Below are 26,382 nucleotides of genomic sequence, written 5' to 3'. Positions count from 1 at the left end.
CCAATACTAAATGCACAGGTAGACAGCTTACATGATGCCACGCCGTCTCAACGCGCCCGCTCTTTTCACATGCGGCAGGTTACCTCTAAAGCAGGGTGCTTGGCTGCATATGCACTCAGCCGCACTTAGACCCATGCGCAGCCACGGCCAAAACGCTCATCAGGAACTGAGACGTGCGGCAACTTGTCCCCCACTCTGCCCCCTCACGCGCACTTGATCGCGTTACCGCGAGCTCGCTCCCCCCCCCCCCTTTCCCTTTGCTCGCGCGGGAAGGCAGCACTCGTGAAGCCACCATCTTTCTTGTCTCACCCTTGCACACTTCCACTTGCACATAAAGCACATAGCGCGCGGGGCGCGATAGGATCTTATCGGAGTTGGACTTTATACAGAACAGGATGCGACTCCGCTTCCACGGTCGCTCTTGTCGTGGTGGGTGATCTGAGAGGTGTGCTTCCGAACAGCAGCTCGTGCAGTTAAACCAGGATATAACGAAATGAAAAAATGCTTAAAAATTTTCTTTACAAAGAGGTTTTTGTTATATGCAGTTTCGGCATGAAAATCCGAAAAAGAAATGCACAAATTATACAAAGGGGGAACTGGAGGTACTCGCCCAAAATGCATTTATTTAGTAGCAAGAAACTTGTTTTGCTCTGTTGCTTGTTCATGAGGAATGACAACACTGAACACTCGTAACACATCAAGGAACACCACGCTGCACCATCATCGTCTAGCAAGCCTGCGACAGGGCGCGAAACCACAATGGCATCCAGCACTTCCTTCGCGGAAGGCAAAGCATGTTATGAATCGACCTCCGAAGATCCATCGTCAATCGTCATCACTGTGATGTCGGACACTTTCCACCAGCGCCTCATCCCAGAAAGAACTCTTCGGTAGTGACAGTGCAGTCATCTGCATACAAAAAATCGCAAAGCTGCACGTCATCCGGGGCTGCTCCATTCGTGCGCAGTGAAACCCAAGCTTCAACGAGATCGGGCAGGCCTGGAAGCTCCTCCTCTCCACTGTCAGTTTCCGCAGCCTGAACCATTTTCCAAGCCTGAACTAGCTGGGACGCCAAATTTGGTGGCTACATCTTTCTTTTTTTCGCCTCCAGAAACAGCGTCCGAGGTGGCCATTTTGTCTTCAAGAGTCAATATTTTCGTTTCTTCATCAAGGCACCCATCCTTGGAATAATACACCGAAGTGACTGCATGCATGGCCACAGGAGCCAACTCGCACACGTGCATGGCCTCAAAAACGAAGGAAGAGACAAAGAGAGACCACGCGTCCACGAGACATGGAGCACTACAGTCCTTTGCTTCTTAGTAGTGTCACTTGGTGTCAGGTTAACATAGTGAAGTGCAGAGACTTCTGCAGGTACCAAAGAGTGGCGCTGCCAATGCACCACCAGAAATTATCAAGGGGCTTTAGCCGCCGGCAACCTGCAAGCGGCAGCAACATTACTCACGACGAGCGGCAGTATGTTTGAAGGAGAAGGAGATAATGACACAGCCGCGGCAACAAGAATTACGTTTTCAGCCAGCTCAAGGGATGCAGGGGGTGCCTCAACGCATGCGCAAACACGACCAAACAAGCGTCGTCGCTCCCTACTCCTTGTGCCAGTGGCACTCTGCGGAAGTGTCGCTGTCGCCGGAGTTACTATGTGTGCGCCAAGCACGATGGCATCGTTTCGCGCTCTGTCAGCGGTGGGGCCACTGTAGGTGATGCATGCGGCTCCTGCTCGCGCTAAAATAACAAAATTTGGGGTAGAATCACTGTGTCTTCCGTTGCCACATTGTTACATACAGGTCATAGATACATGTACTTCTGTGGAGTGATAGCACGAAATAGAAAAACTTTGGAATATCAAGGAATTCATTGTATGGAGGTTCATTATAGGCAGGTTTAACTGTAATTCAATCCTTTGACCATCTGCATCCATGGAAGTTTCTATTTATTCTCAAGGCATTAGTTAGTGGCAGCAGTGAAATTTCATTATATTGAAATTGCATACAAACCCACTTCGTTATATTGAGGTTCTAAATACACAGTGTTCATGGACAAGAGATAAAGAAAAGTTAAATACTTTGTTATATCGAGAATATTGTTATATTGAAGTTCTATATATCGAGGTTTAACTGTACAAATACAATAGAACCTCGTTCATATGTTATGGCACAAAAGGTTAGAAAAAACATACAAAATAAAGTTGCGTGAATCATTACAACACAAGACGAGACGCTGACATGTGCCAAGCTGGTGTGGCTTGAGCAGCCCCGAAACGGCTGTTGTTTTTACAGCCTCAGCAAACTTTGGGTCTGTTCAATTCGCCTGTACCACTGTTAACCAGTTCACGGCAGTTCACGAGAAGTTCAGAAATTGTGCAGCTCTATTTCTGAGGTGCAGGCCCAGCGAGACACTCGAAACGAACGCAAAGGCGCAGACACAGTGCAGGTGTTACGTTATGTCAGACTAATGTGTCAGCTCGCGCCCGTGTGCTGCTTTGTCTGCTGCACCGCTGCTTCGCACCTATACGCCTGCACCAAATCAGCACCGACAGTTGAGTGGGTGCAGCAAAATCATGAACCAGCCCTGCACCATTCCTGCACATTTATAAACAAAAATCATGGTACAGCGGGTGCCATTGCCGCACCGCTGAAACAAATGGCAGAGTGCAGCACTTCGTGAACTGGTTCAGGTGGTGTAGGCGAATCGAACACACTCTTGCATTTGTGCTTCTCGAATCTGGCCTGAGTCAACAGCTTCTTTGGGCGGGACATTTTGATGGGGAAGTTTTGATCTGCACACTCAGCGCGAACAGTTGCATCACAAGACGTGGGCGTGCGTTGAGATGGTAGGGCCCAAGCAACTCTAGAAACAAATTGATTTCCTATTGCATAGTGTCTTAAGACTGGAAATAGAAACCAAATCAAGCTGGTGGGCAACATTGAAATATGATACCTGTGGTGCCACCAGAGCGATGCATGACGCTCCCTTTGCACTGCCTGCCACAGGGAACGGCCTGCCACAGGGAACCTATCAAAAGCATGCAGTGCTCTTCCAACATCATCACTGCCCACACACTGTGAAACAGATCTGAATGCGATGTGCGACAACCTGGGAGTACATTTACAGGTATTAGGATAAGAAACTGTGTGCATGCCTACATTTTCACTTGAGAAGTGGGCAAATATTGCGGGGAAGCTGCTGTGGCAGGTGGCTACCATTCTCGATTGTGCACTCCGCACACCTTTTCTTGTTTGCAAGGGATCTAGCAGCCAGAAAAAGTATTATACAATTGCAGTCTTGCGATGTACTGAAGGTTAGTGCAAAAAAAAATTGCATTTTCCGGGAACGTGGGAACTAGTAAAACATAAGTGGAACTGTATTGGGCTATTATTTGTGTTCTCGATCACGAAAGATGCGGAAAGGGATCGTATCAACGATGGTCTACTGTAACTTATTTTTCCTTTTGTTACAAAAATGGATGGGGCAGTCGCTAAAAGCTACAAGTAGCTTGACGAAATTACTTTTATTGCATATAAAGCTTTCCTTTCCAGTCTTCCTCCAAAACACAGACAGGTTTTTCCTAGCTTTAGGGGCAGGTGGGTTTTGCAGGTTATCATCAGCTCATTTGCACGACAGACGAAAGTATGGGCCGTGCACCACACGACACAATTACTTCGCCATAGCCTTAATTGGCGCTGAGTGTGTTGACCGCGGTCGCGCCAATGGTAAAGAGCAGGGGTCTTTTCATTGTCAGGTGCGGCATCGCTTGCCACTTTTCAAAAGTTCTGAAATCGGGAGAGCCACGACAAGTTCTTGCAACACCCCCCTCCCTCACATCTCCCCTGCTGCCACACACACACACACACACACCTCTCTTTGTGTCCATCCGTAGCCCACTCAGCTGGGCCGGTGCTTTGTTCACATTTCACTGCCGTGTAAATCTTACGCTAGTCTTGTGAAGGGTGGCTCGAAGCTGAAAAATAAAAAAACTATGTGCATCTGTGAAATACAGCCGTATAGTGTATAGTTTTTCTCTATTTGAATACATCTTACAGCCTTTGTAGTGTAGTGCATATTGTGCGCCTCGGTGAGAAAAATGCAGCAAAGACAAGGAAATCCATGTCCCACCGACATGGAATTGTTTATGGGGCTTCAGATAGTGGTCACACCATGGAGTGCCACGCATCGCGCCATGATTGAGCGATTGTCCGGGAATACACATCCCTTGCTTTAAGAACATTGGTTTTGGTGCCACTCGACAAGCATTGCGTGCGGATTTGATGCCGAACATAGATTTGCCCAAGGGGCCATAATCTTGATCGCTTGCTTTCGGGAATACCAGATACGATCACTTTCCCGCTCGGCACCGGACACGTCGGTGCCTACAGGCGACAGCGTGCGCTGGAGAAATGCTGCTGCATGCATGTAACACTGTTGCCCTGTGTCCGGTGCCGAGCTATGCGAAATCTCACAGAAGTGAGTATATCTCGGAAAGCAATTGACCGAAAATATTACTCCATGGTGGTTCTGCCACTGCTGATAGACACATGTGGCACACTTTGTACTGTCGGCAAGCTTGCAAAATTAGGCTAGCGGAATTTTGACAGTAAAGTTTCATTCTGCAACACATTACTTATTTGTGCTGTCTCATTCCACAACAATGAAATTCTTGCGAAAGCGAATTTGTTCGTGTCCCCCGCCAATTTTGTTATTGCGAGGTTCAGCTGTATTGAGGTTTGACTGTAGTAGTGTTTGAGTGAGTGAACCGTGTTATGCAGGGCTGCGTTGTCGGAGGTGACGAAGGACCTTCAGGAGCGACTGCAACGTTGGAAGCAGATCGAGCGACTCTGCGGCTTCTCCATCGTCAACAACCAGGGGCTGGGCTCCCTGGAGAACATGCTACGAGGTTCTTTCCTCAATGGCAGTGCTGCCTCCTTTTTGCCCCACTCCTATTCCGTTGGTGCGTTTGGCACTTACTGTGGCAGTTTCAGACAGGGTTCGTTCACCGCTTCAAAACCCCTTGCTACGAGGTCCTAGAATTTGTTTTTGTGATGGGGCACAGTAGTGAAGCAGGTACAGTGGAAGAAACTTGACCTTACGTATATGTTTTTTTCTCTGGGTTGCCAACAGAACATCTTCAAATGAGGCTGTTTCCTGCAAATGTATTGCTAGGCAGTGTAAAACAAGATAGGAGCTGCCATTCATCAAAAGGGACTTAATTGGATGGATTCTTCGAGCTGAATTTGACAAGTCAAGGCAGGTCAATGTGTGTTTTTGAGAACTTTAGATAGTACAAACAATATTTCTTCAAGTTTTTACTGCACACAGGTAAAACAGGCAATTTTTTAAGCATTTTTTTTTTAATCTACGAGTTTTTTATCTACGAGACAGCAAAGTTCTACAGACTGATGCAGTAAGGCACCCAGTTCAGAACATTTAAAGAAGTCTATAGACAAGGTAGGACATAGAGGTAAGCTGTGGGGACTGCCCAATATTTTTAACTGCATGCAAACAAAATGTCCCTTATAACAAATATATTAATACTTGGATGCATGGTGTCCTCTGTTTTCACATATAGAATGTATCTGCACTGTAAAATGTGCCACCACACTTTACTACATATCATGAGAAGCCAACAAACAGACACACTAAGGAAAACATAGGGGAAATTACTTGTACTTACTAACTGAAATATAGAAATGATAAATTAATGGCATTGAAAGTGGATGAAAAAACAACTTGCCGCAGATGGGAAACGATCCCACGTCTTCGCATTACACGTTCGATGCTCTGCGAAGACTTGTAATGCGAAGACATGGGATCGTTCCACACCTGTGGCAAGTTGTTTTTTCATCCACTTTCATTGCCATTAATTTATTATTTCTTTATTTCAATTAGGAAGTACAAGTAATTTCCCCCATGTTTTCCTCGGTGTCCTTGTTTGTTGGCTTCTCATGATGTGATAAATAAAAATCCGGCCCCTCGGTTAACCCCCTTTCTTTTCGTTACCACACTTTACTGTGCTATAATTGAACCTTGTTGTAATGAACAAGTATCTATCTAGGTAAACCTTAAATGTTCATCACCAATATTGGCATGTAACAAATATATACATATGGTTATGATCAATATTGGATATAATGAAGTTATTTTCATGTTGGCCGGGATTTCATTACAACAAGGCTTGGCTGTATTTGTGTTCATTCGTAACTATTTTTTTTTTAACTTTTTGTGCCGTTATCTGCATTAAAGGGACACTAAAGAGAAAAGCTTTTTCAAATGTGTAAGTAAATTAGGCTCCTAAAATCACAATAGCTGCATGCTTACTATGAGGAGGCTAGGTAAGTAAAAAAAAGACAGAAAAACGAAAGAGGGGTAATGGTGCTGCATTGAAGTTTCCACATCAGCTTGCCGTGATGGCATGGGCTTTGATGGTGTCTGTATTCTAAAAAAGCCAAAAACAACTTAGAAAGCTTCAAAAAAATTTACTTGAGCTACAGTTGAACCCACTTATAACAATAATCAAGTGCCATGAAAATTCCATTGTTATAACCAATAATTGTAATAAGCAGGTTGCATGAAAATAAAATCAAAATGGGGGAGGCCAATTCTCCTCCCTACCACCTTCCCCCTTTCTCCTTCTGATTGTATTGACTCGTTTAACTGTTTAACTTTGCTTCCTGCACGCTCCGATCGCATGTTGTTAACAAGCCACGGCTGTCAGCATTCAAAAATGGCACTTCTATAACAACTGTAAGGAGGGGTCGCGGGTGGCATGTGACATGGAAACTCCGCTAAGGCATCGTTTTGGTGGCCTCAAAAGGCACCTTTTAAACAATGCAGCAAGGTTGCCACGGCAGCATCTCAGCTTGAGAAATCCAGGAGAAACGCTGGGATGGGATTGCCACAAGCATCTTGCCACGCACTTCCCACAGGCATGCAACAAGAAAACCCGAAGTCTATCAGCCTCGCTTGCTTTATGCAAAGCTTGCCGACATCCTTCTCCAAGGCAGCCGGGTGCTCCATGTAGTGCAGCAGAAGGTCCCTCGCGGAAACAGGCTCTTGAGGGACTGAGTCATCTATAGGGCCTCCCATGGGGACAATGTTGAGGCAGCCTGCCCTACTGCATCAATGCTGCCATCGTGGCCGTCACTGTCACTATCCGATGCAAGCATGTTCGCAATGATAGCCTCATCGGTTAGAAGTACCTAATTTCCAAATCTGTAGCAGTGCATTTTCTTTTACCGGCAATGTCGTGCATTGCCTATGATCAGCAGGCTGATCAGCCATCTTCCGTTTTGGCGGCGACTGAAACGAGGCTGAGAAACCGCATGGTCAGGAACGACTTCGACGCAACAAAGACAGGCACAAGCAACTTAATCCGTCAGAAGAATTGCGCAGAATGAGGGCCCAGCAAGCAATCTGGGAGCAGCGCCGGCAGTGCGTTGTCACCACAGTTGGCGCGGTCCATTTCTGTTTAGTAGGGTGGTGCGGCATGGAGCTATTGGCGCAACTCGTTCATGTTCAGAGGGGTGGAAGGGCGATGAGAGAGATGGGCTGGTGAGGCAGAGAAGCATGCTACGGTAGTTGGGGTGGCGGACGACCGTGCAACGGCTCGCATTTCACTTTTTTAAATTTCTGTTCAAGGATTTCGCATTCCATTACCTTTTAGCATGAACACCCAATAGCCAGACTTCATTGTTATAAACGATAATGCGATATGGGAGCATTGTATTAACCAGCTGTGGTTGCTTAGTGGCTATGGTGTTGGGCTGCTAAGCACGAGGTCACGGGATCGAATCCCAGCCACGGCAGCCACATTTCGATGGGGGCAAAATGCGAAAATACCCGTGTACTTAGTTTTAGGTGCACCTTAAAGAACCCCCAGGTCATCCAAATTTCTAGAGTCCCCCACTACGGCCTGCCTCATAATCAGATTGTGGTTTTGGGATGTAAAACACCATAATTTACTTTTTTAAGCATTGTAGTAAGCAGGTTATTTCCCCATAGAAAACATACAAAAGTTGACAGTGCAGAAGCTTCTCATTGTTATTTGTTAAAACCAGCATTGTTTTAAGTGGGTTTGACTGTATTGTGGCCCATTGCATTTGGGCCACAATAGCTCAAATGCAATGAAATACATGTACTTGGAAATACGTGTCATCACACTGATGCACCGGCCCTTGGGCTTAGGGCATGAAATTTGAACAATTGAATTTTGAGCTTCATCTCCTCATCAAATAATCAACCTATTAATGTGAAATTAATCAAAATGGAGTTCTTCAAGGATACATTATCTGTGTTAACTGATTTAGCGTTTCTCTTTGGTGTCCCTCTAAACTGTCAACACAGCTGGGCTTTATATAATATAGCAGCATGTACAGGGTCTGAACTGTTAGGGCAGAATAATTAATGCAGGAATTCAATCAAAAGTAGCGGCATAATATTGTACTAGTTTAATGCAGATTAACCATTATTAGTGAGTTCCAGTTTATTCTAATACAATTTCTCATCACATGTCCTCATCCAGTTACTGTGTATGGCACGCAGCCCCGTTGAAGCAGAGCCTGTTGTCGTTGCAATACCATGGTTGGCATGTTATCACAATCACTGCATGTTTAATTGAATGACCTAGCATACGATTGGCCTTTATTTGGGCTGAGATTATAAGGCATTCTAGGCCAACCAGGGGTTATGATTGCTATAACTTTGAAACTTGCATGTACCAGGTACAGTTTGATAATGATAAAGCAAGCCTGTCTTTATGCATATGCCTGCAGCAGTTCAGACATAATTGGAGTTGATGCAATAAGTGTATATCAGAAAAGAACAAAGATGAAACACATTGCACTATAGCGCAAGAAGTGCCATTTATCACGCATCAATAAGGCAGTAATTTTATCTTGGAACAAGAAGCAACCCAAAAGATGCCCGGCAAAGTTGTAATTTCATCTGATGTGTTAACTTCAGATTTACAAGCTGATACCTTTTTTGCAGGCAAGCAAATGACCCGTTCAGGTAGCGAGGGTACATTGGCTGAGGAAGAATCTGCCTATGGGATCAGCGCTGGTGAGATTTTGCTTTTTCTGCATACGTAAACGCTTCAAATGTCTTGTGCGAATGTTCAATATTTTCTAATGTCCACTATGGCTCGAATTTTAATATCTTTGAAGTATTCGGAATGAACAAACATACGTATTTTTCTGTTAAAGCCATATCCCCAATTACAACACCCCGTAAATAAAAAAAAAGTCTGCATGTATAACTTGTGGAAACACTGCATACAACGTCTGAATCTTTGTATATACAGTCTCCATTTGCATATGCATGAATCATCCACGTTGTATCTTCAGCCAGTACCTCTGCTCCCCACCCCTTCAGAGAACATTGCCCTATAAGTGGTTTCATGACAGCACGGCCCATGGTGCTATGAAACCACACCTTGAGGCCAACTTCATGCTGGCATGAAGCCACACCTCAAGTCAAAATTTGCATATAAAGTACCTCCAATTCTAATGTTAAATTTTAAAATATTTTGGTGTGTTATACGTGTAAACAAATGGTAAATTTTAAAACAATCTATAGCTTCAGTATTGGTGAGCAAGTCGCATCGCATAGCTCATAGTCTAAACAAACCAAAGACGAATTCATTCAATGTCTCCTGATTTGTGCGCCTGCTCGATCATTCAAACGTACTACAGGCGGTGCTTGAATATTCGAAAATGTCAAATATCATAGAAAATATTTTTAAACAGGCAATCCTGGCTATATCAAACTTTGATATATCTAATTATTGTCTATATCGAAGAGTTGTAACTTCCCCTTGAAAATCCCATACATGTGTATACCACTGTACTGCGCATATATGGAACTCCCATTCACCGCCACATTCGATATATTGAACGCTGTGCCGCACCATGCCCCTGCAAGTTCGCACCTCCTAATAGAAGCGCGATTCTTTATCGCATCGGAAATATTCTTGCCGACAAAACAGCACCGTTTCGGCAGATGCTGTCAAACAAGGTGTCAAATCTTAAGAGCAGTACATGCCATGGATGTGAAACGAGCAAGGTATGTGCCTCAAAATATGCAGGGCTTGTGCAGCAAGGGTCTAATTTGTGCTTCATAATTGCAGATTTGCTGTAGTAAGTTTCACAGCAACGTAGTTGTGTAATGTGGTGAAGTGTACTGATAGCAGGAAGAACTAACCGTTGTGCTGTAAAACATACTACCTGCGGTCGTTCGTTATCGGAAAGAGGATCACCATGCTGCTTGAATATCGCAATGGGCCTCCCAGTCTGATCTGCACATTCCACACAAAATCCTGGATGGCACTCAATCTGTCAAGTTTCTGTGAATAGCACTTAAACCTTTCAGGGTCATTGATGTAAATATACGGTGCTGCGAGCAAGTCCAAAATGGTCGATGCTGTATATTTACGGCGCCGTCGGTACGTTTAAAAAGCATGCCAATTTCCTAATTTCCAATTTCCTGCCACTATGTGAGAATACAGGGAATTTTTTTTCTCGCGTCTCCCTCTCTCGGTTTTCGTTGCATGGTTTTAGAGCTAGTTTGCTCTGGCACGTCTATATACTACCGCTCGTGCATTGGCGCACGCGCGGGCGGCGGTTTGGGTTTTGTTCTGCGGGCAGTTTAGGCTTCTTGCACTCGCAATACTGATGGCTATCTCGTTAGTAATCACTCAAAGGGCGGCCACCTGTTTCTCGCTCGTTTAGTGCTCACAAGGGTGAGCACAGGAAGGATGCCGCCATGCATGCATTTCCTTTTCTTTTCTTTTCTTTTTTTGGGGGGGAAACTCGTGATATCTAATTGCCTCTGGTTGGCGATAAGATGAAGGTTAGCGGAAGGTAGTCACATGTTTTGCTTTTTTGACGGGCATACAACCCCATAGTTTTCTTGGGTTTGCTCACCTACGCAGTTCGATTAGGCTATGGACGTAAATATTAGTGTAAGAGCAGGAACATTTGAGACTTCAGAAAGATTCTCGTGTGTGCATATTCTAAGTCTTGAACTATAACAATGCATCAAATTTTAATTCTTATAAGTTTATTTCCTTCTTTTTATTGTTGTTATTCATGACTAAAGAGTACATATATGCCAACACAAAATATTTTTTTCTCACTGTGCGGTCACCCTAGAAAAATAACAGTAAATCTTTTTTTCAAAATAGGTCCCTCAGAAGAACTGGAATCTGCAATAAAAAAAATTGGCCCTGGGCCGTCGCATATGGCAAAAAAAATCGACCCTCAAAGAGTTAAGGGTTCAGCAAGCGGCGCAAACAAATGTTACCCCAACTCTGACTTGGACAAATCTTTACATTAGTTCGAATTAACAAACACACGGCATGCCCCATCACCACCCTTTGCAGAAAGATTCATCGTGACAGCGGTGCCAAGACTCATTGTTTCCTACTGGCACTGCAAATGTACAAGGATGACCTTCAGTAGTTAGGATTTATTTTGATAAAACCTAACCACTGAAGGATAAAACCTAACCGCTGTTCCTTAAAACCCTTCCCATCACCATCGTTTGCGAAGGACACTAGCTGTCATGATGTGAAGACTGTTGTCTGGGGAAATGGCACTAAGATCTGTGGGCATCATTAGAAATGACCATATTTTATTGAAATAAATCCTAACCACTGAAGGTCACCCTTGTATCTTTGCAGCGGCTGCAGGATATAAAATTGCCTTCTGAAAAAAAAAAATACAGTTGTTATGGCCCATCTATGTGTGTTTTCTGTGTGACTCCTGTTAATCCTGCCCTCGTCCTTGTTCTGCATCATTGACGCATCTATTCAGATAACCTTCTCGTCTCACTGACCTCATGTTTTCTCTTTCTTGTTGTCTTGCTGTGGCCACTGCTCTGATTGCTGCTTTCCTCCTTCCACCCACCCACTTCCTTTTCTTCCCCTCCTTGAATTTCTGGCTCCTAAATAGTGCAGCAACTGGTGCACAATTCGGCCGCTCTGTTTCTTGCCTCTGTGCCACCGGCTTGCGACCTCACCAAGTGCACGCTAGCTGCAGCTGCAGGCTTCCCTCCTTTCCGTGTCGTGCCTCTTAACAGCGCTAACCTTCCTCAGTCTGCTGCTGCCTCTGTCTCCACCACCGCTAGCACCACTGTGCCCGCTTCTTTGGCCAGCCTCAATGGTGAGTGTCCTGTCACGTGGGACTTTGTGGAAATGCTGTTTTAGCATTAGAAGGCAAATGAACCATTCGTAGTTTTTATGAAACTTAAAATTACAGTCGTGATGACAGCTGACTCACCTAAAGCCGTTCCACCCATGCACCACCACTGCTTTTGTTAGGTAACGCCAACCTTTCATGTTCAGCACCCTTCCCTGATTCATTGCCAAGACCGATTTTGCTTCCAGAATTTCCCCTTTCATTGTTTTTCTGTGCTTGCACATGTGCGCAGCAGTAGCGGACAGCTGATGATTTTGTTTTCGCTCAGAACAAGAAGCCGAGATGATGTAAGTTCCACTTGCTGCCAGAAGCTGAGAGGATGAACGAGAGGAACACAGTGGAGGAGGGTAGGTTGGCGGTATTTAAGCTAGGCAGTGGAAACATGTATGGAGGGGCTTTAGGCTCATCGATTATTAAGAAGCACTATTGGCGGCTATTAAGAAGCAGTGATTACAGAAAAGTATTACAGTGACACAATCAGTGCTAAGGCAAGGGAAGCACAATTGAGGATAGCACAGGATTCAGTGGTGCGATGAAATTGCGAAATATTGAGACATAGGATGAAGTCAGCCTAACCAAGACGAGTACTTGGAGATCAGATTGCTCGGAGAGGCCTTCATCCTGGAGTGGACATAAATCAGGATGACAATGGGTATTCTCTAAGAGGGTTGCTTAATTGGTGCCAATACATCGCCATCCTAAACACTGACTTCTGTGAAGTGTTCCTTAACATCCGTCCCATCACCCTAATTTGCAAAGGACATTAGCTGTCATTTAAAAACTTGTCTGGGGAAATAACACTAAGATCTGGGGGTATCATTAGAAATGACCATATTTATTCGATTATAAGGTGGTCATAATTATAAGGTGAAGGTGCTCTTGGGGGACCCGAGAAAAATAACTTTGGTATACACCCTAATATTACTCTCTATAGAGTAGCTGACAGATTATTCAGAATTGGTGGGGATTGCCCAAAATACTGAACAAGCTGAAGCCCCCTGAATAATCGGTGCAGGTTACATGCAAAATTTGCCTGAAGGTACGACTTCTGGCAGCATGGCGTGCGCTGCTGTAAAGCGATACCATAAGATGAAATGCACATATAACCTGCAACCCCACCTTTACTGCTAAACATTTTAACTCTCCATATGCACCAGCTAAGGTTTACTAGTTGCTACAATGGCAGGGGCTAAATTGAGATGTGACAAAGGCGTAACCCATATAATTTCCACCACTTCTAACACGGTACCTCCTTTCCTTGCTTGCTCATTCTTTCACGTCTGATCACATAAAGCACATGACATGTCTAGCCACTGAAAAAGTTTAGATGATTGTTCAAGAAAAAAATTAACTTTGCTAACGCAAACTGCATGGTGCACTGGAGTGAAGCCAACCAACAACTGTAGTGCCGTTGCTAAGAAGTGCAGGGAGTTATACAGTGTGTACGCAGGGCTTGAGAGACACGACAGATACAAGTGCAAATAAATAGCATGACCACACATGCTCAAAGCACATATTTCACTGTTTACTAACGGAAAACGCAAGCATGAGTGCAGGAGCCAGCAGCTGCTTCCTTTCTGCTTCTTGGTACACTTTTCTTTCTGTCGCTGCATCGCCATTACTTTTCGAATCTATGCTTGGCATCAAAAGATAACCCACTTATCTTTAAGGTAAGATATCTTGTCTAATAGAAACCTGAAACATCCTGCAAGATGTCATGGTAAGTCTGAGGTAACTTGTGCATATTCTTTGGTTATGCAAACAAACGTGAACTAGTTTGAACAGATGTGAATTGTAATTTTTCTTTTTTTTTTTTTTTTTTGCTCCGTTGTTGAACTGTAACGAAAACCATAACGAAAGAAGTGTCTGTTCATCACTCTGGTTGTAACACTGGAGTATTGCTGCTGCATTTTCACAGGCTCGGTGTCAAGTGTAGCTTCGCTGCTGAGTTTGAGGTGCCCCGAGCGGCCCAGCACGCTGCCAATCAGTGCAACCAAGTCCAATGGGGCCTCCTCCCAAAGGCTTGCTCTCCTGGATGAGACTGATGATGACGCAGAGGAGTTCACAGACTCTTCTCTGCCCACAGTACTGTCGGCAGGAACCCCTGCGCCCACTGCTGTATCTTTCATGGTCGGGGACAGCAGGTTAGCAATGGTGTTTAGAAGGTAACTCCACGATTGTGTGCACTTTTCGTAGACTCTGGATCTTTCATTGCTGGTACATCATCAGCACCAAGTAAGCGTAACCAGGGTTGTGTTTTCGTTTGGTTACTTTAAACGTATGCCACTTCAGTATCAACGCGTGCCACTAGGCTAACCCAGATGGAGCAGGCTTCATGCAGGGAACTTAGTTCTCCACACCATTGTTTTATGGCAGAGCTGCTAGGAATAATAGAAATAATAACTTGTCTATGATGTCACAACAAAGATAGAAGCATTTGCTATGTGAAATGAACACTGTTTATTGATTGCACAAGCCATACATTGTGTACAATACTGCACCAGATAACGAAAGTATTCAGACATGAAAGGGGTATATACTATTTATTGGCATGTGCAAGTAACACATGAAATGGGCTTCTTTGCTTTTGCTAGCTCGTCAATTTGTGGCCTTGTTGAACTTACACATAGTTGCATGTCTGCATTGACATTCAGTCTGTTGCAATACTTGCTTTTCAAGTAAGCAAGTCTTGAAAATGCATGTTCACGTGCATTTGGTGTCAAAGACTGTAATAACAATCTTAGTCATTTTTAGAGCTGTCTCTAACTAAAATGTTTTGAAGTCCATGGTGGCAACATTTGCCTTTGTTATAACATTTTCTAGAAGCTAAAAGAATGTTAAAAGTTATTCAGCAACTTAAACTGAGAATAATAATCTCTTCCTACCCGGCTCAGCCAACCTTGAAGTTTCCTGCAGAAGCCCTTCACTTTGTCACCAGATGATAGTACAACATTACTCCCAACTCCCTGCATGCTGGAGCTTAGTTGATTGAGCTGCTAACATGTCATACAGATAGGCAAGCTTAGTGAGGAATATAAGGGATATTTGAAAGGATCACCCCCCTCTTACCTTCTGCCACAATAACGCTCACTTCCTCCCAGAGCTCAAAAGCCCAGGCCAGCACTTTTCTGTGTGACAGCCAACTCACCTCCATAAGTAGGTGAATCCATCTGAATCCATCTCTTGGCAAAGCACTTTGAAAAGGCAACTGGCCTTAGGCCTTGCTTTGATGCTGTTCAGACAACACACTCAACCATACTTGCTAGCGGTTCGCTCAGTTCCTTTTATGCCAAAGCCTCCCTGGGAAGCATAAAATGTATAAATACAACTGAACTGTTTACTTGCTTGACAAAGCCTAGCAAATCTGCCAATTTGCTTATGAATGCACGGGCACCATCAGTGTGCCTTCCCATACACATATCCTATCTAAGTCCATGCAGACAAAAAAACTGTTGATAGCATTGAAGAAATCTTGACACTTTGCTTTTGTTTTGAGCTTTTTACACAATAGCAACTCTTGGACAATGGCCAAGCTATCCACAAAATGCACTAACACGATAAGCTGTGGGCTGCCAGACACGTTGCAGCTCTCATCCATGGCAAGAAAAAAGCTTCCCGGTGGATTTCAGTTTCTCACTTATCTGGCTTTGCACATAACATGTCACTTCTTCTCTTCATGCAAGCTTGTCATTTGAGCTTGCTATTTTTTCCAATTTTTTTCACAAGCTCATTATTACCAGTGATGGTGCCAACAACTTCCTTAATGCAAGACAAATTCAGTATCTCGCAGGTGGGGTAGGGCTTCATCTGTTTGGTTACGTGGTAGCTAATGACGTAGCTCAGTTTTACTGCCGCTGAGGAGCTCATCAGCTGGAACAAAGTTACATAAAGTAAAATCTACAAAAACGGCTAGGGTCAAACTTGGCAACATGAAATACAACACTCTATATGAACATTGATAATGGCATGCAATGTAGGTACCGACAATACATAATGCACTAAAGTAGTAAAATGGTCAACTAACAAAACCTCATTTTGCATTTCTGCACCTCCTAATGGGCCGGCTGTCACAATCACAGCGTGCGGGAAACTAGCGTATGTGCCGCTGCCGATCGACAAATAAAGCAAGGTTATTTGGTGGCCTCTTGCAAAACTGCTTAACAATGCCACGTTTGCTTGGTTTATCCAGTTTCTGGGACTCCAGATTCTGTTTCTTCACTTTGAAGATGTCGAGATTGTTGTCTTATCTGCCGTGGTTGCTCAGTGGCTATGGTGTTAGGCTGCTGAGCACGAGGTCGCGGGATCAAAACCTAGCCACGGCGGCCGCATTTCGATGGGGGCGAAATGCGAAAACACCCGTGTACTTAGATTTAGGTGCACGTTAAAGAACCCTAGGTGGTCGAAATTTCCGGAGTCCTCCACTACGGCGTGCCTCATAATCAGAAAGTGATTTTGGCACGTAAAACCCCATATAAAAAAAAAACAAGAGAGAGATTGTTGTTTTCATAGGGCTCGGTGCTTTGTCCAGAGCTGGCTGGCTAGCTTGGTTGTCAAGAGCGAGCTTTGTGCACACTTCACTGCCCAAATGCATTGCAGCTGGCCACTGATTTCCACAAACCCAGCCATCGGGAATCTGTCCTTGTACCCTCGTAACTTCGACATTGCGATGGCATGCCACTCGCTAGCATAACAAAATCGCCAACACAGACTTTGTCAACACTATTAAAAAAAAAAGGTAGGGTTCTTGGTATGTACCAAGCACCGTATGGCCGGCTGGTATGGCATCGTAGTAGCAGCAGTAGCGCTGATGATAGTGCCCTCCCTTTTGATTAGCATGGTGGCAAGCGCCACTTTGCATAGTGCTTTGAAAACGTGAAATGCGCCACACATCCTTCTGTTTAATTAGATGCAGTTGATGACCACAGTTTGTGACTCTCCTAGCAGCAGCATCCATATTGGTGGCACTTAAGGTGCAGTGAATGTATCGAACAGGTTGTCTCTTGTTAAAAATGCCTATTTTCAGCCTATCTTAGGAAGATTTTCAGTGAAAACGATAGCTTACAAAGAATTAGTGATTACCTGATTCAAACGTGTGCCAAATTGATTGGGCGGTGCAATCCAATGCAAAACTAAAGCTGCGTTTGCAGCTTTCTGCAGTCACAGCCAGCTTAGCCACCATCATTGCCATTGCCATCATAACATGGCGACCGTGGATGGTGACAAAACTAGTTTCCTCGCTTAGCATAGCAATGTCGACGTGCCACTTTCAGTCTGGTTGCTGCAGCATATTCCAACAATAAGTTATTTTAAATGTTAATTAAGATGGTGCCAGCAAGTCACATCGCATGTTCTTGGCGTTTCGGAGAACTGTAATTGTATGCGTTGCAGGACTAACTGTTGAAGTGGTTAGCCGAGGCGTGGGCCACAATCTCGTTTGCAATTGTTGCAGAGTTGTTTGATAAATGCAGACTTTGTCAAATGCGCTACAGACTGTACAAAGGACATGTTGTGGCTTCTAACACACAGCAATAAATTGCGGTTCACGGGTCATGAAAGTGAACATTAGGTAACTAAATTTTCATTCTGTTATGTTAAAGTTTACTGGTTTCGTCTTTTCCTTATTGCCAGAATTGGAACCGGCTATTTTTTTATCGCTAATATATTGGGTGTGTGTTTGATTTTTACTTTGTTTAGGAACTCTAATGTCGATTCTATATTAGTTTTCTACTTTGAAGCAATAAAAGTGTATGCACATGCAGTTAGGGGTTGTTTTAGAATCAGGGCAAGCATTGCCAATGAATCAGCGACGCCTGTCTGCATTTTTTCTGCCTTTTGTTTAATTTGACCTGCTGGATCATTTGACCAGTGTCAGCTATCCCGTCAGGGTCGAATCAAAAGAAGTTCGCTTTACCGAGATCAGGGGCAAATGGAGAAGCAACATAAAAAATTATCAAAGTTGCACTAATTGGATCAAGAGTGGTGCCACCTTGGCGAATGCCTGTTATAGCAAAACATGTTGTTGGGCTAGTTGGTGCATTATATTAGGAAAGAAACCAGCCAAACAATGACGCACACAGGAAACATGAAGGAAAGACAGGAAAGAGGCTGGACCTTTCCTGTCTTCTTTTATGTTTCCTGTGCGCGTCTTTTTTTGGCTGTGTTTTTCTTAATAGAATGCCTGTTAGTAGTGCTATAACTGGTATACAGTGACCAAGAGATGTAAACACCATGCATATTTATCCTTTTGTGTTTTTGAGCTGTTGAATACTATTAGTGTAAGCTAACAATTGCTAACCCAGATTAACATTCTGCCTGTTGCTAAATTGAGCCACCATGCTGGACAACGCATTACATGAAAGTGTAGGTGTTGCTAAATGTGGTCAATGGAAAACCCAACCACTCTTTCATTGCTTAGTACTTCAGGTTGACTGAAACTTTTGTCAGCTATGCTACCTTGCAGTCTACAACTGTGCATTCGTATCATGCAATATTTGACATCATTAGTACAGCTTGAAGGCAACATGCTTTCAGGCCCCCTGTCTAGTTTTGTAGATACTATAGCAGCTCAGATGTTGAGGAAGTAGCAAAAAACATGTTTAGGCAGTATTTGACTTTGTAAAAAAAGATAGTTAAGACTGCCAAGAGACTGATCATGCATTCTTGGGTGGATAATGTTCAGCATACCTTCGCGAACAGAAAAACAATATGCACATATACTTTTGAGCATGCTTACCATTGTGGTGCGAATATGCTAGAAGTTTTAATATTATATTTTTTATTATTTGTATTCGATATGAAAAATATATATTTGTAAATATTTGAATATTCGGTTGGATACGAATATGTGAATCAAATTGAATATATTGCTGGATGTGCGGGAGCAAATACGGTTCTTAGCATTTGTTTCTATCTAATATAAGAATATTGGGGCGATTTTGTGCCGAATTTTGCAACGATTTCGTGCTGCTCGCGAAATTTCCTATAAAGCATACTTAGCCACTAAACATCTGAACGTTGCGGGAAAGCTAGCCTCTCAGTAGCAAGGGTCACGGGTTTGCGAACAGCGAGGGTGCTCTTTTTTGTTTTTTTTTCAGCGCCACCCTCAATTCTGAGTTTATTGCTTGACAGCAAGCGCGATGAGTGAAGACTTGCACGCAGTCAAATGCCTCCAATTTTACGGGCATTTGATGTGGTATAATAAGGCACAGGCTGGCGAGGACAGCTAGTGGGAATTACAAAATTTTTCAAGTTAACATGAGCCAAATACACAATGCTTTAATATAATGGCTTACTAGCCTAGCTTTTTAACATATACAAGGTAATTTCAACGTTCCAAAATAACAAATTAGCCCAACTTGCTAATAAATGCATGTGCATATCATTATTCAATATTCGAAGCTAAGTATTCACATTCGATTCGTATTCGAAAATCTTGATATTCGCACGCCACTGCTTATCATTCTTTCACACTGTCCCCAAGATTAAACATGGTGGGATCTTGCGCATGAAGTTTGTACACCACTTCTAGGAGCTTAATGTCACTGGCCTGCCTGCTTCAAGCAGTGGTGCTGGTTGCTTTGGCAATTGGTATTTCTAAAGCATTAAGGCACATAGAATGTATTTATAGATTTTCAGGATAGCGTCAGAGCATCCATTTCAGTAACGTGATGATCATGCCATTACCATAATCGAAAGACCTACCATGGGATATCAGCTGCAGTCTTATAAAAACATGGAGCACATTTTGGCACAGGACAAAATAATGGTCATCATTCAGTAGTGTAAAATAAACCCTTACATTAGGCTATACTCATCGGATACCAGTCTAGCCTTATTTAAGTCTCCTACTCTCGCTACAGTAAAATTTCATTACAACGAATCTCATAGGACCAGCGAAGATCATTAGGTATTTTGAAATATTGTTGTATCAAGAACACGGAAATGGCCAGTAAAAAATAAATTCAACCAAAGGAATCGCCTACACGTGAAACCAGTACATCCACGAATGCGTTCATGCCAATGACTAGGACTCTACGGAATAGGAATGAGAACAAACATTTATGTTTAGTGCTCTTTGCCTGGTGTGCACACAGCTCGTAAACCTTGAATCTGTTAACGCTACACAAGTGTGCGTGTGCTCCTCTGTATGTATATGCACAGTACCAACAGAGAGATTACCGTATTTACTCGATTCTAATGCGCCCTCGATTGTAACGTGCACCCGTTTTTCATGACCAAAAAAAGAAGGGAAAAAAAAAAACACCCTCGAATGTAACGCACACCCATGTGCCATGGCCTAAAGAAAGAAAAGTCCTCTACAGTACCACGTGCCTCATTCTTTCATACAAAATTCCAATTTTCTATCATTTGGAAAAAACAATGATTTACTCCCAATGCACTAAAGTTGCAATAAATAATTTAAAAAGTCGCAGTTTCACACGAAAGGCGAAGCATCAATTACGATATTGTCGCGTATACCCTGCTGTAGTATGCATGCTGAAAGAAGATCGCGGCGTTTACACTTTACGAAACGTAAGCGGCGACGCCGAGGCGAACCTCGTTCTCTTCTTCTTCAGTCCCCTTGCTGTGCCACACCATGTGGCATACGGCTATACGAAAAGTAAGGATAGTAGGTTTATCGGTCGTATAAACTTTTAAACATTCGCTTACTAACTAAATTAACAAGCATGGTGTCATGCACACACAAGCATGAACATGTGTCACTAAACGCTGGATTGAGGAAATGCAGTAGCAGGAGCGAGGGAATTGACTTTTGTGCAGCCTTTCGCTTCGACGCAAACTAAGCGACGAGATCACAGCACGGTGCGCCTAGATGCGTAGACTCTTGTCTCTGCCACAGATCGCTTTCAAGATAGGGACCGCGCAGCCATGCCATACGTAGCAGCCGCAGGTGTAGAACGCTTCCCCTGTTTGCGCCAGTCTTGCACGCGCAAGTTTCAGGAACTTCGAACGCCCGTGATGCGGCCCGATTTCCGTCCGTCTCCGCACATGTGATCGCGTTCTTTTAATTGCGGCATCGTGGTGAACTCAGCGTGTCTTTGCATTCGGCACTTCCACGCTGACAGAACAAATGCAGAAAACGGGAAGATGGACGGTGCACTAACCTAAGCCAAAGGAAGCATTGCCTAAGCACACGTACTACGTACAGCACATGGAGAAAGCCACGGCATCTAGGCTCGAAGCGCATACGGGACAGCCATTTTGAATTGTCGATGGCGATATGGCAACACAGATTTAAGGTCGTACACTATTCTAACGTGCTCACAATTTTTTTACCCATTTTGTCAGAAAAAAAGTGTGCATTAGGTTCGAGTAAATACGGTATGCGCCACACTTCCGTGCATGGTCTATCTGCGGCAGGATGAAACTTCATGCTGCAGGGCAACAGCGATCAGGACATGGAGATTTTTGAGTGTGCACCGACTGTCACACATGAACCATGCAGTGGTGTGCTTCTTCAGATCATAGATAATGTGCCTCGAGCCATCGCATCCACTATGCCTAAGCTCACTGATAAGTCAGTGACTGTCAGTAAAGTGTCATCAGTAAAGTGTTATCCGATCCTGTGAAATGGGTGTGGAGTGAGTAAGAGTCAGTTTACTTGTGAGCGAGTATGCTGACCAGTGGTAGGGGCTTTGAAAAGTACAGCCAGACGTGTATGCAGTGCTGCTTGTGGGTCATCCTTAATTCCTAATTTCGGGATCAACAATTCACTACCATCAGCCAGCCACTGCTACAACCTGTGATGTATAACAGCAGTGAGCCAGTGTGACGATTCCAAACTGGTGTCATCACTTGCCTTTCGCTTTTACATAAATGTGCATCCATTTTCTGGTCAAGTGTTTGTCGTTGACCTGGGTGATCCCTTAATTATACCAAAAGTACAACCAGCAAAGCCAGTCTGACTCGCAGTTTTTTATTTCGTGTCCTTGCGTGAGAGTTCTGTTCTCTTAGAGTGCAAAGCTCTACACTAGTGTTTCAGACCAAACTGCCACATCTCTCTTCTCATTGGCAGCCCATCAGAACCTCCACAGCTTGTTCGACCCAAGAGCAGCCAGCTGCTCAATAAAGCAGCGAGTGCAGATGATGCACCACCTCGCCGAATCCTGACATCCACTGAGCTCATGGTGCAGACTGAGCCGTCTTCACCAATGACGCCAGAGAGTGCAGGCCCCACCACCACCTCCGAACCGCTGCTTCTTCCGCGGCCACCGCTGACATCAATGTCTTCGATAGAACGACGCAAGAAGGCGGGCAACATTCTGGTGGCTGCTCTGAAGGGAAACTTTTCCGGCGCAGTCGTCGATGAAGAAAACTCAACAGACTCTAACTCAACAGCAGATGATGACAGTTTGAAAGAAAAGAAAAAGGCCAAGGCGTCCTCCATCTTCCAGCCACTCAAGAAGAAGAAGCCGAAAGCATTGTGACTCTCTGTGACCGAAGCCCCGCTTTGTTTTCTTGTATTCCTGCCTTGGTGCCACATCCAGAGGCTAATTTTGCAGTCAGCTAGCATCCGCAGTGGTCCTTTCTTTTGTTTGTTTATCTCTCCTTTTCTGGTACGCCCGTGAGCACAAAGTGCTCCACAGTATATCTGATGTGCTTGACAATATTCGCCTCTCCCTGCATTTTGTTAGCAGGCCAGCAGGGCTGTGTCAACACATGAGCCTAATTTTTCGTTAATAGGCAAGCAGTTTGAAGCAACATGAGGAAGCTAGAATTATCTCCCTGTGTTTGGGAAAAAGTGACTGCATTGCAATGTGCTTCATTACTGGTTCTTTTTTCTTCCTTTTTTTATTTTTTTATTCATTCATATTTTAAAGCAACGTAAGCTGTTCAAGGCACACTGAGAGTGAATGAACTTTATTTTTTATTCTTTTTTTCCTTGTTTTATCAGCTGTCATCGTTCGTCACCTTGCAGTTGTGCACGTCCAAGTGGCTTTCACCTGTGTTGAATCTTCTTTTTGGACTTGTTTTTGAGAGATGGTCTCCTCTGTTACCATATATGTGTGTCTGCAATTTCTTATGGCACAGGTTCTTTTTTCTTTCTTTTTTGGTAATGGCTGCTTGTTGAGCAGGAGGAGAAGCATGTGGTACGTCAAGAACTGTATTTTTCTAACTTATATTTTTGGTAAGGCACATGGACTATTCTTTCTGCCAGAAGCCATCACCCAGAAATGTGTCAGCAGGCATATTTAATGATTCACTTTGCATGTCCATTAATTTTCTGTGTTCTTGTTGGTGACCCCTGTTACCGTCCCTTTGGATGTCAAGAGGATTGGCTGTCCTTCAGTGTTGTCATTTGCGAGCAGTTTTAATGGGCTTTTGCTCCATAACTAAAACAGAATAAATGCTCTAACAGAGCACTTTGTTTATTGTTATTATTTGCAAGCATATCTGAGTGCTGCTGGCATTTTTCCTTAAACTGTTTTGTCTTTACAAAGCTTCTTTACATGTGTCAAATTGCAATGAAATCTTTTACTTTGATTTTTCTTGGTGAGAATTGTCACTAGGCAGTAGTAACCTTTCTTATTGGGTGTTTATTTTAAGCTGAGCTTCTAGAGATTGCCAACTGGGTTAGGTACATCACTGCCCTTGATGAATAAGTATCCAAGTTGAAATTTGATGTCATTACAGCAGTCGGATTCTGTAGGCATGGTTAGATGCGAGTACCGACTCTACGTCTGCAAGGGGCTCGTGGCGATTGTTGAATCAGCATTTGTCATCGAGAATTGTAATCTTCTTTTTAATGAAGTCCGGCTTTACTAGCTCACAGATATACCGTTCGGAGTTGTTAAGTTTAACCGTTTTCAACATTTAGTCATGTTGCCAGTTGACTATAGCTACGGTGGGCTTGGGTAATCCCTATAGTAGCTGCTTTATCTAAAGCTTGGAAACGTGTAGCCTTGTAGCCCGTCTATCCAGGTCTGAAATTATTTCTTCCATCTTTCACAGAAAGCTTGCCAAGTTTAACCATGTGACAGGCCAGCCATTCAAGCATATGACTAACCAGTGCTTGATATAAAAGGGGAGTGAAAGACCAATCTGTATAACTGTCGCCCAACTTCTGAAAGGTTTTGTCGTAAATGTCAACTATCAGTAACCAGTGTATTCTGTATTCTATGTGTGTCCTTGGTAACAGTTCCATCATGTAAAGTTTTTTTGGAGAGTTTTTTTTTTTTTTCTATTTTGGATGTTGGCCACTTGGGCCAGACCTTGTAATCTTGTGTGTGCATGTATGTGACCTGTTATGTGAGTTGGCCATGTGGCACCCACCCTGTCCTTTGCTTCAAGCCCGTCAAATGGACACTGTGCTTTAGAAGTTGGGGATGAGTGTTGCTGCACCTGGTGTGTGGTGCTTGACGCACTGCTTCACAAACTGTGATATCGGCTGAGGGATCTCTCGCTAGGGGCTTCGCGATGTACGGAATACGGTGCACATGTTGCAACTTTGTGGATTATTATGCATGTGTGGATCTGAACCACCGTTGCGACTCTTCAGAGAGAATAATACATAGTATATACTATCATGCACGTTACTTCAAAGAAGCCGAGAGCTTTTTAGGAGTACTGTGTACTCGTTGTTTCGCTTGTCACCTGACTGCAATTGCATTTCACTTATGCATATGGGAGTCCTGCAGCTTTTTTTAAGTGCTTCAAGCTGCAAGGACAGTATTAGGAGAGTAATACTTGGTTAGAGCACAGTTTTGTTTATTTTCGCATTTATTCGACATTGGCATTTAAACATTGGTAGACAAGTGCTACAATTTTTACAGGCTACTACCAAGATCTGGTTAGCGTAAGTCATGCAGTAGGGTGTGCGCAAGATACGCTAATTTACATTTCTGCTTTTACTTTGTTGCTGGGTGATTGTTGGCTTGTAACATGCTTAATCATGAACACCTGCACAGTTTCTGTCATGTACAAGCTTTCAGCGATAACTTTCTAGGGCAGTAATTAAGCACTGGGGCCAGCACCTTATCAGTAAATATTGAGGCCACAGGCACTCTTGCCCCAGACCACCACTTCTGTTTTGTTGCTTGAACAGTTCACCATCGTAACACAGCTGAGATCAGGTGTCAACATTTATGTTGTCCTTGTTCTAGGTATTGATCATCACCAGAAATTGTTTACTGGTCTTAATTAAGCACCTACAACATGAAACTCGGTTCGCCCTTAATTTCAGTGTGGGAGTTTCATGGCACAAGATATGTGAAACAGTGTCCATGCCTGAAAGAGAAGCCAAAATGGGTTTCGTGTGGTCGTCACTTCAGACACTGTATAAGGTTCTCCAGAATGGATGGGAACACCCAGTTGTCTAGCTAAGATAATTACTCAACTGTCACGTCAGACCTTGCTCACTTGTAGTAGCTAAGCAGCTCCTTTCCCAAAGAATTTGCTCCCTTGTTTTTCCTTTCACTTCAGTACAAAAACAAGAACAACTTGCAGCCTTGAATGTGAATGGGGTGTTCCCTTTCGTATTGACGCCCACATGTATCTTGAGTGCTGCCCCCTGTGCTCATACTTGGCATCAACTCGAAAAAAAGAAAAGCCTGATCAATTTTCAATTTTCTTGCACATGAAGTGCTACTGCATAAGTATTGTGTTGTACAGACATCCACACTTCTATCTAGGGCATCCGAGTGATGCACATCTGGACAAAGGGAGTGATATTTGAGTGCAGCTGTACGCGTGAGCAACAAGACAGACGCACAAGCCATGTATCTCACACCTGGTACCTCAAACTCAGCAGCTGCTATCTCAATGTTTTCTTGTATTGTGCTGCTTGAGCACTCTAGACAGAAGTGTGTATGTCTATCAGCTAAGTAAAAACTTGCGCAGTCTGTCGGTCAGCATGCGTGCTATGCCAACCTTGGACTCTTAAAGCTATGTTTGCTCCTTTACAGCAAAAGCCTGTCTTCTCAGTGACGAGTGGTGTGCTCTCTATGTCCTGTGTAAAACTTGTTTCAAACAACTCTTTCCATGGCCAGCAATCTTCAGAGCAATCACACAGGGTGATGGAAAAGGCAGTTGTCATGTGAACTTTTGTGTTTATGTGGTGTGCTGTTTTGTCATCGAATGCAGAATGGCTGGTGGAATCAAATTATGTGCCGCTGCAAAATAAAATAAACCCTTTCTCTTTTCCAGGGTG

At 43.7% G+C, this 26,382-nt stretch overlaps 1 protein-coding gene across 9 annotated transcripts in view; it reads left to right on the top strand.

Moving 5' to 3' along the window:
• Positions 1-26,377, top strand: part of Stim (stromal interaction molecule) — a 53,002-nt gene extending 26,625 nt beyond the window's left edge. The window contains exons 10-14 of one of the 9 annotated variants that reach the window (XM_050184123.3): positions 4,785-4,912; positions 9,004-9,075; positions 11,967-12,176; positions 14,131-14,377; positions 22,249-26,377. In XM_050184123.3, the coding sequence (XP_050040080.2) occupies positions 4,785-4,912; positions 9,004-9,075; positions 11,967-12,176; positions 14,131-14,377; positions 22,249-22,660 (1,069 nt within the window). In that variant the 3' untranslated portion in view covers positions 22,661-26,377. Of the gene's footprint in view, positions 1-4,784; positions 5,003-9,003; positions 9,076-11,966; positions 12,177-14,130; positions 14,378-22,248 lie in introns of all 9 variants that reach the window. The other 8 variants (XM_050184122.3, XM_050184121.3, XM_050184120.3 and 5 more) reach the window with 8 other exon arrangements.
• Positions 26,378-26,382: the final 5 nt, after the last annotated feature.

Source organism: Dermacentor andersoni, chromosome 4 (genome assembly GCF_023375885.2).
Source record: "Dermacentor andersoni chromosome 4, qqDerAnde1_hic_scaffold, whole genome shotgun sequence".
Taxonomy (NCBI): Eukaryota; Metazoa; Arthropoda; class Arachnida; order Ixodida; family Ixodidae; genus Dermacentor; species Dermacentor andersoni.
The sequence above is the reverse complement of the archived record's forward strand: the minus strand, read 5'-3'. Positions and strand labels throughout refer to the sequence as shown.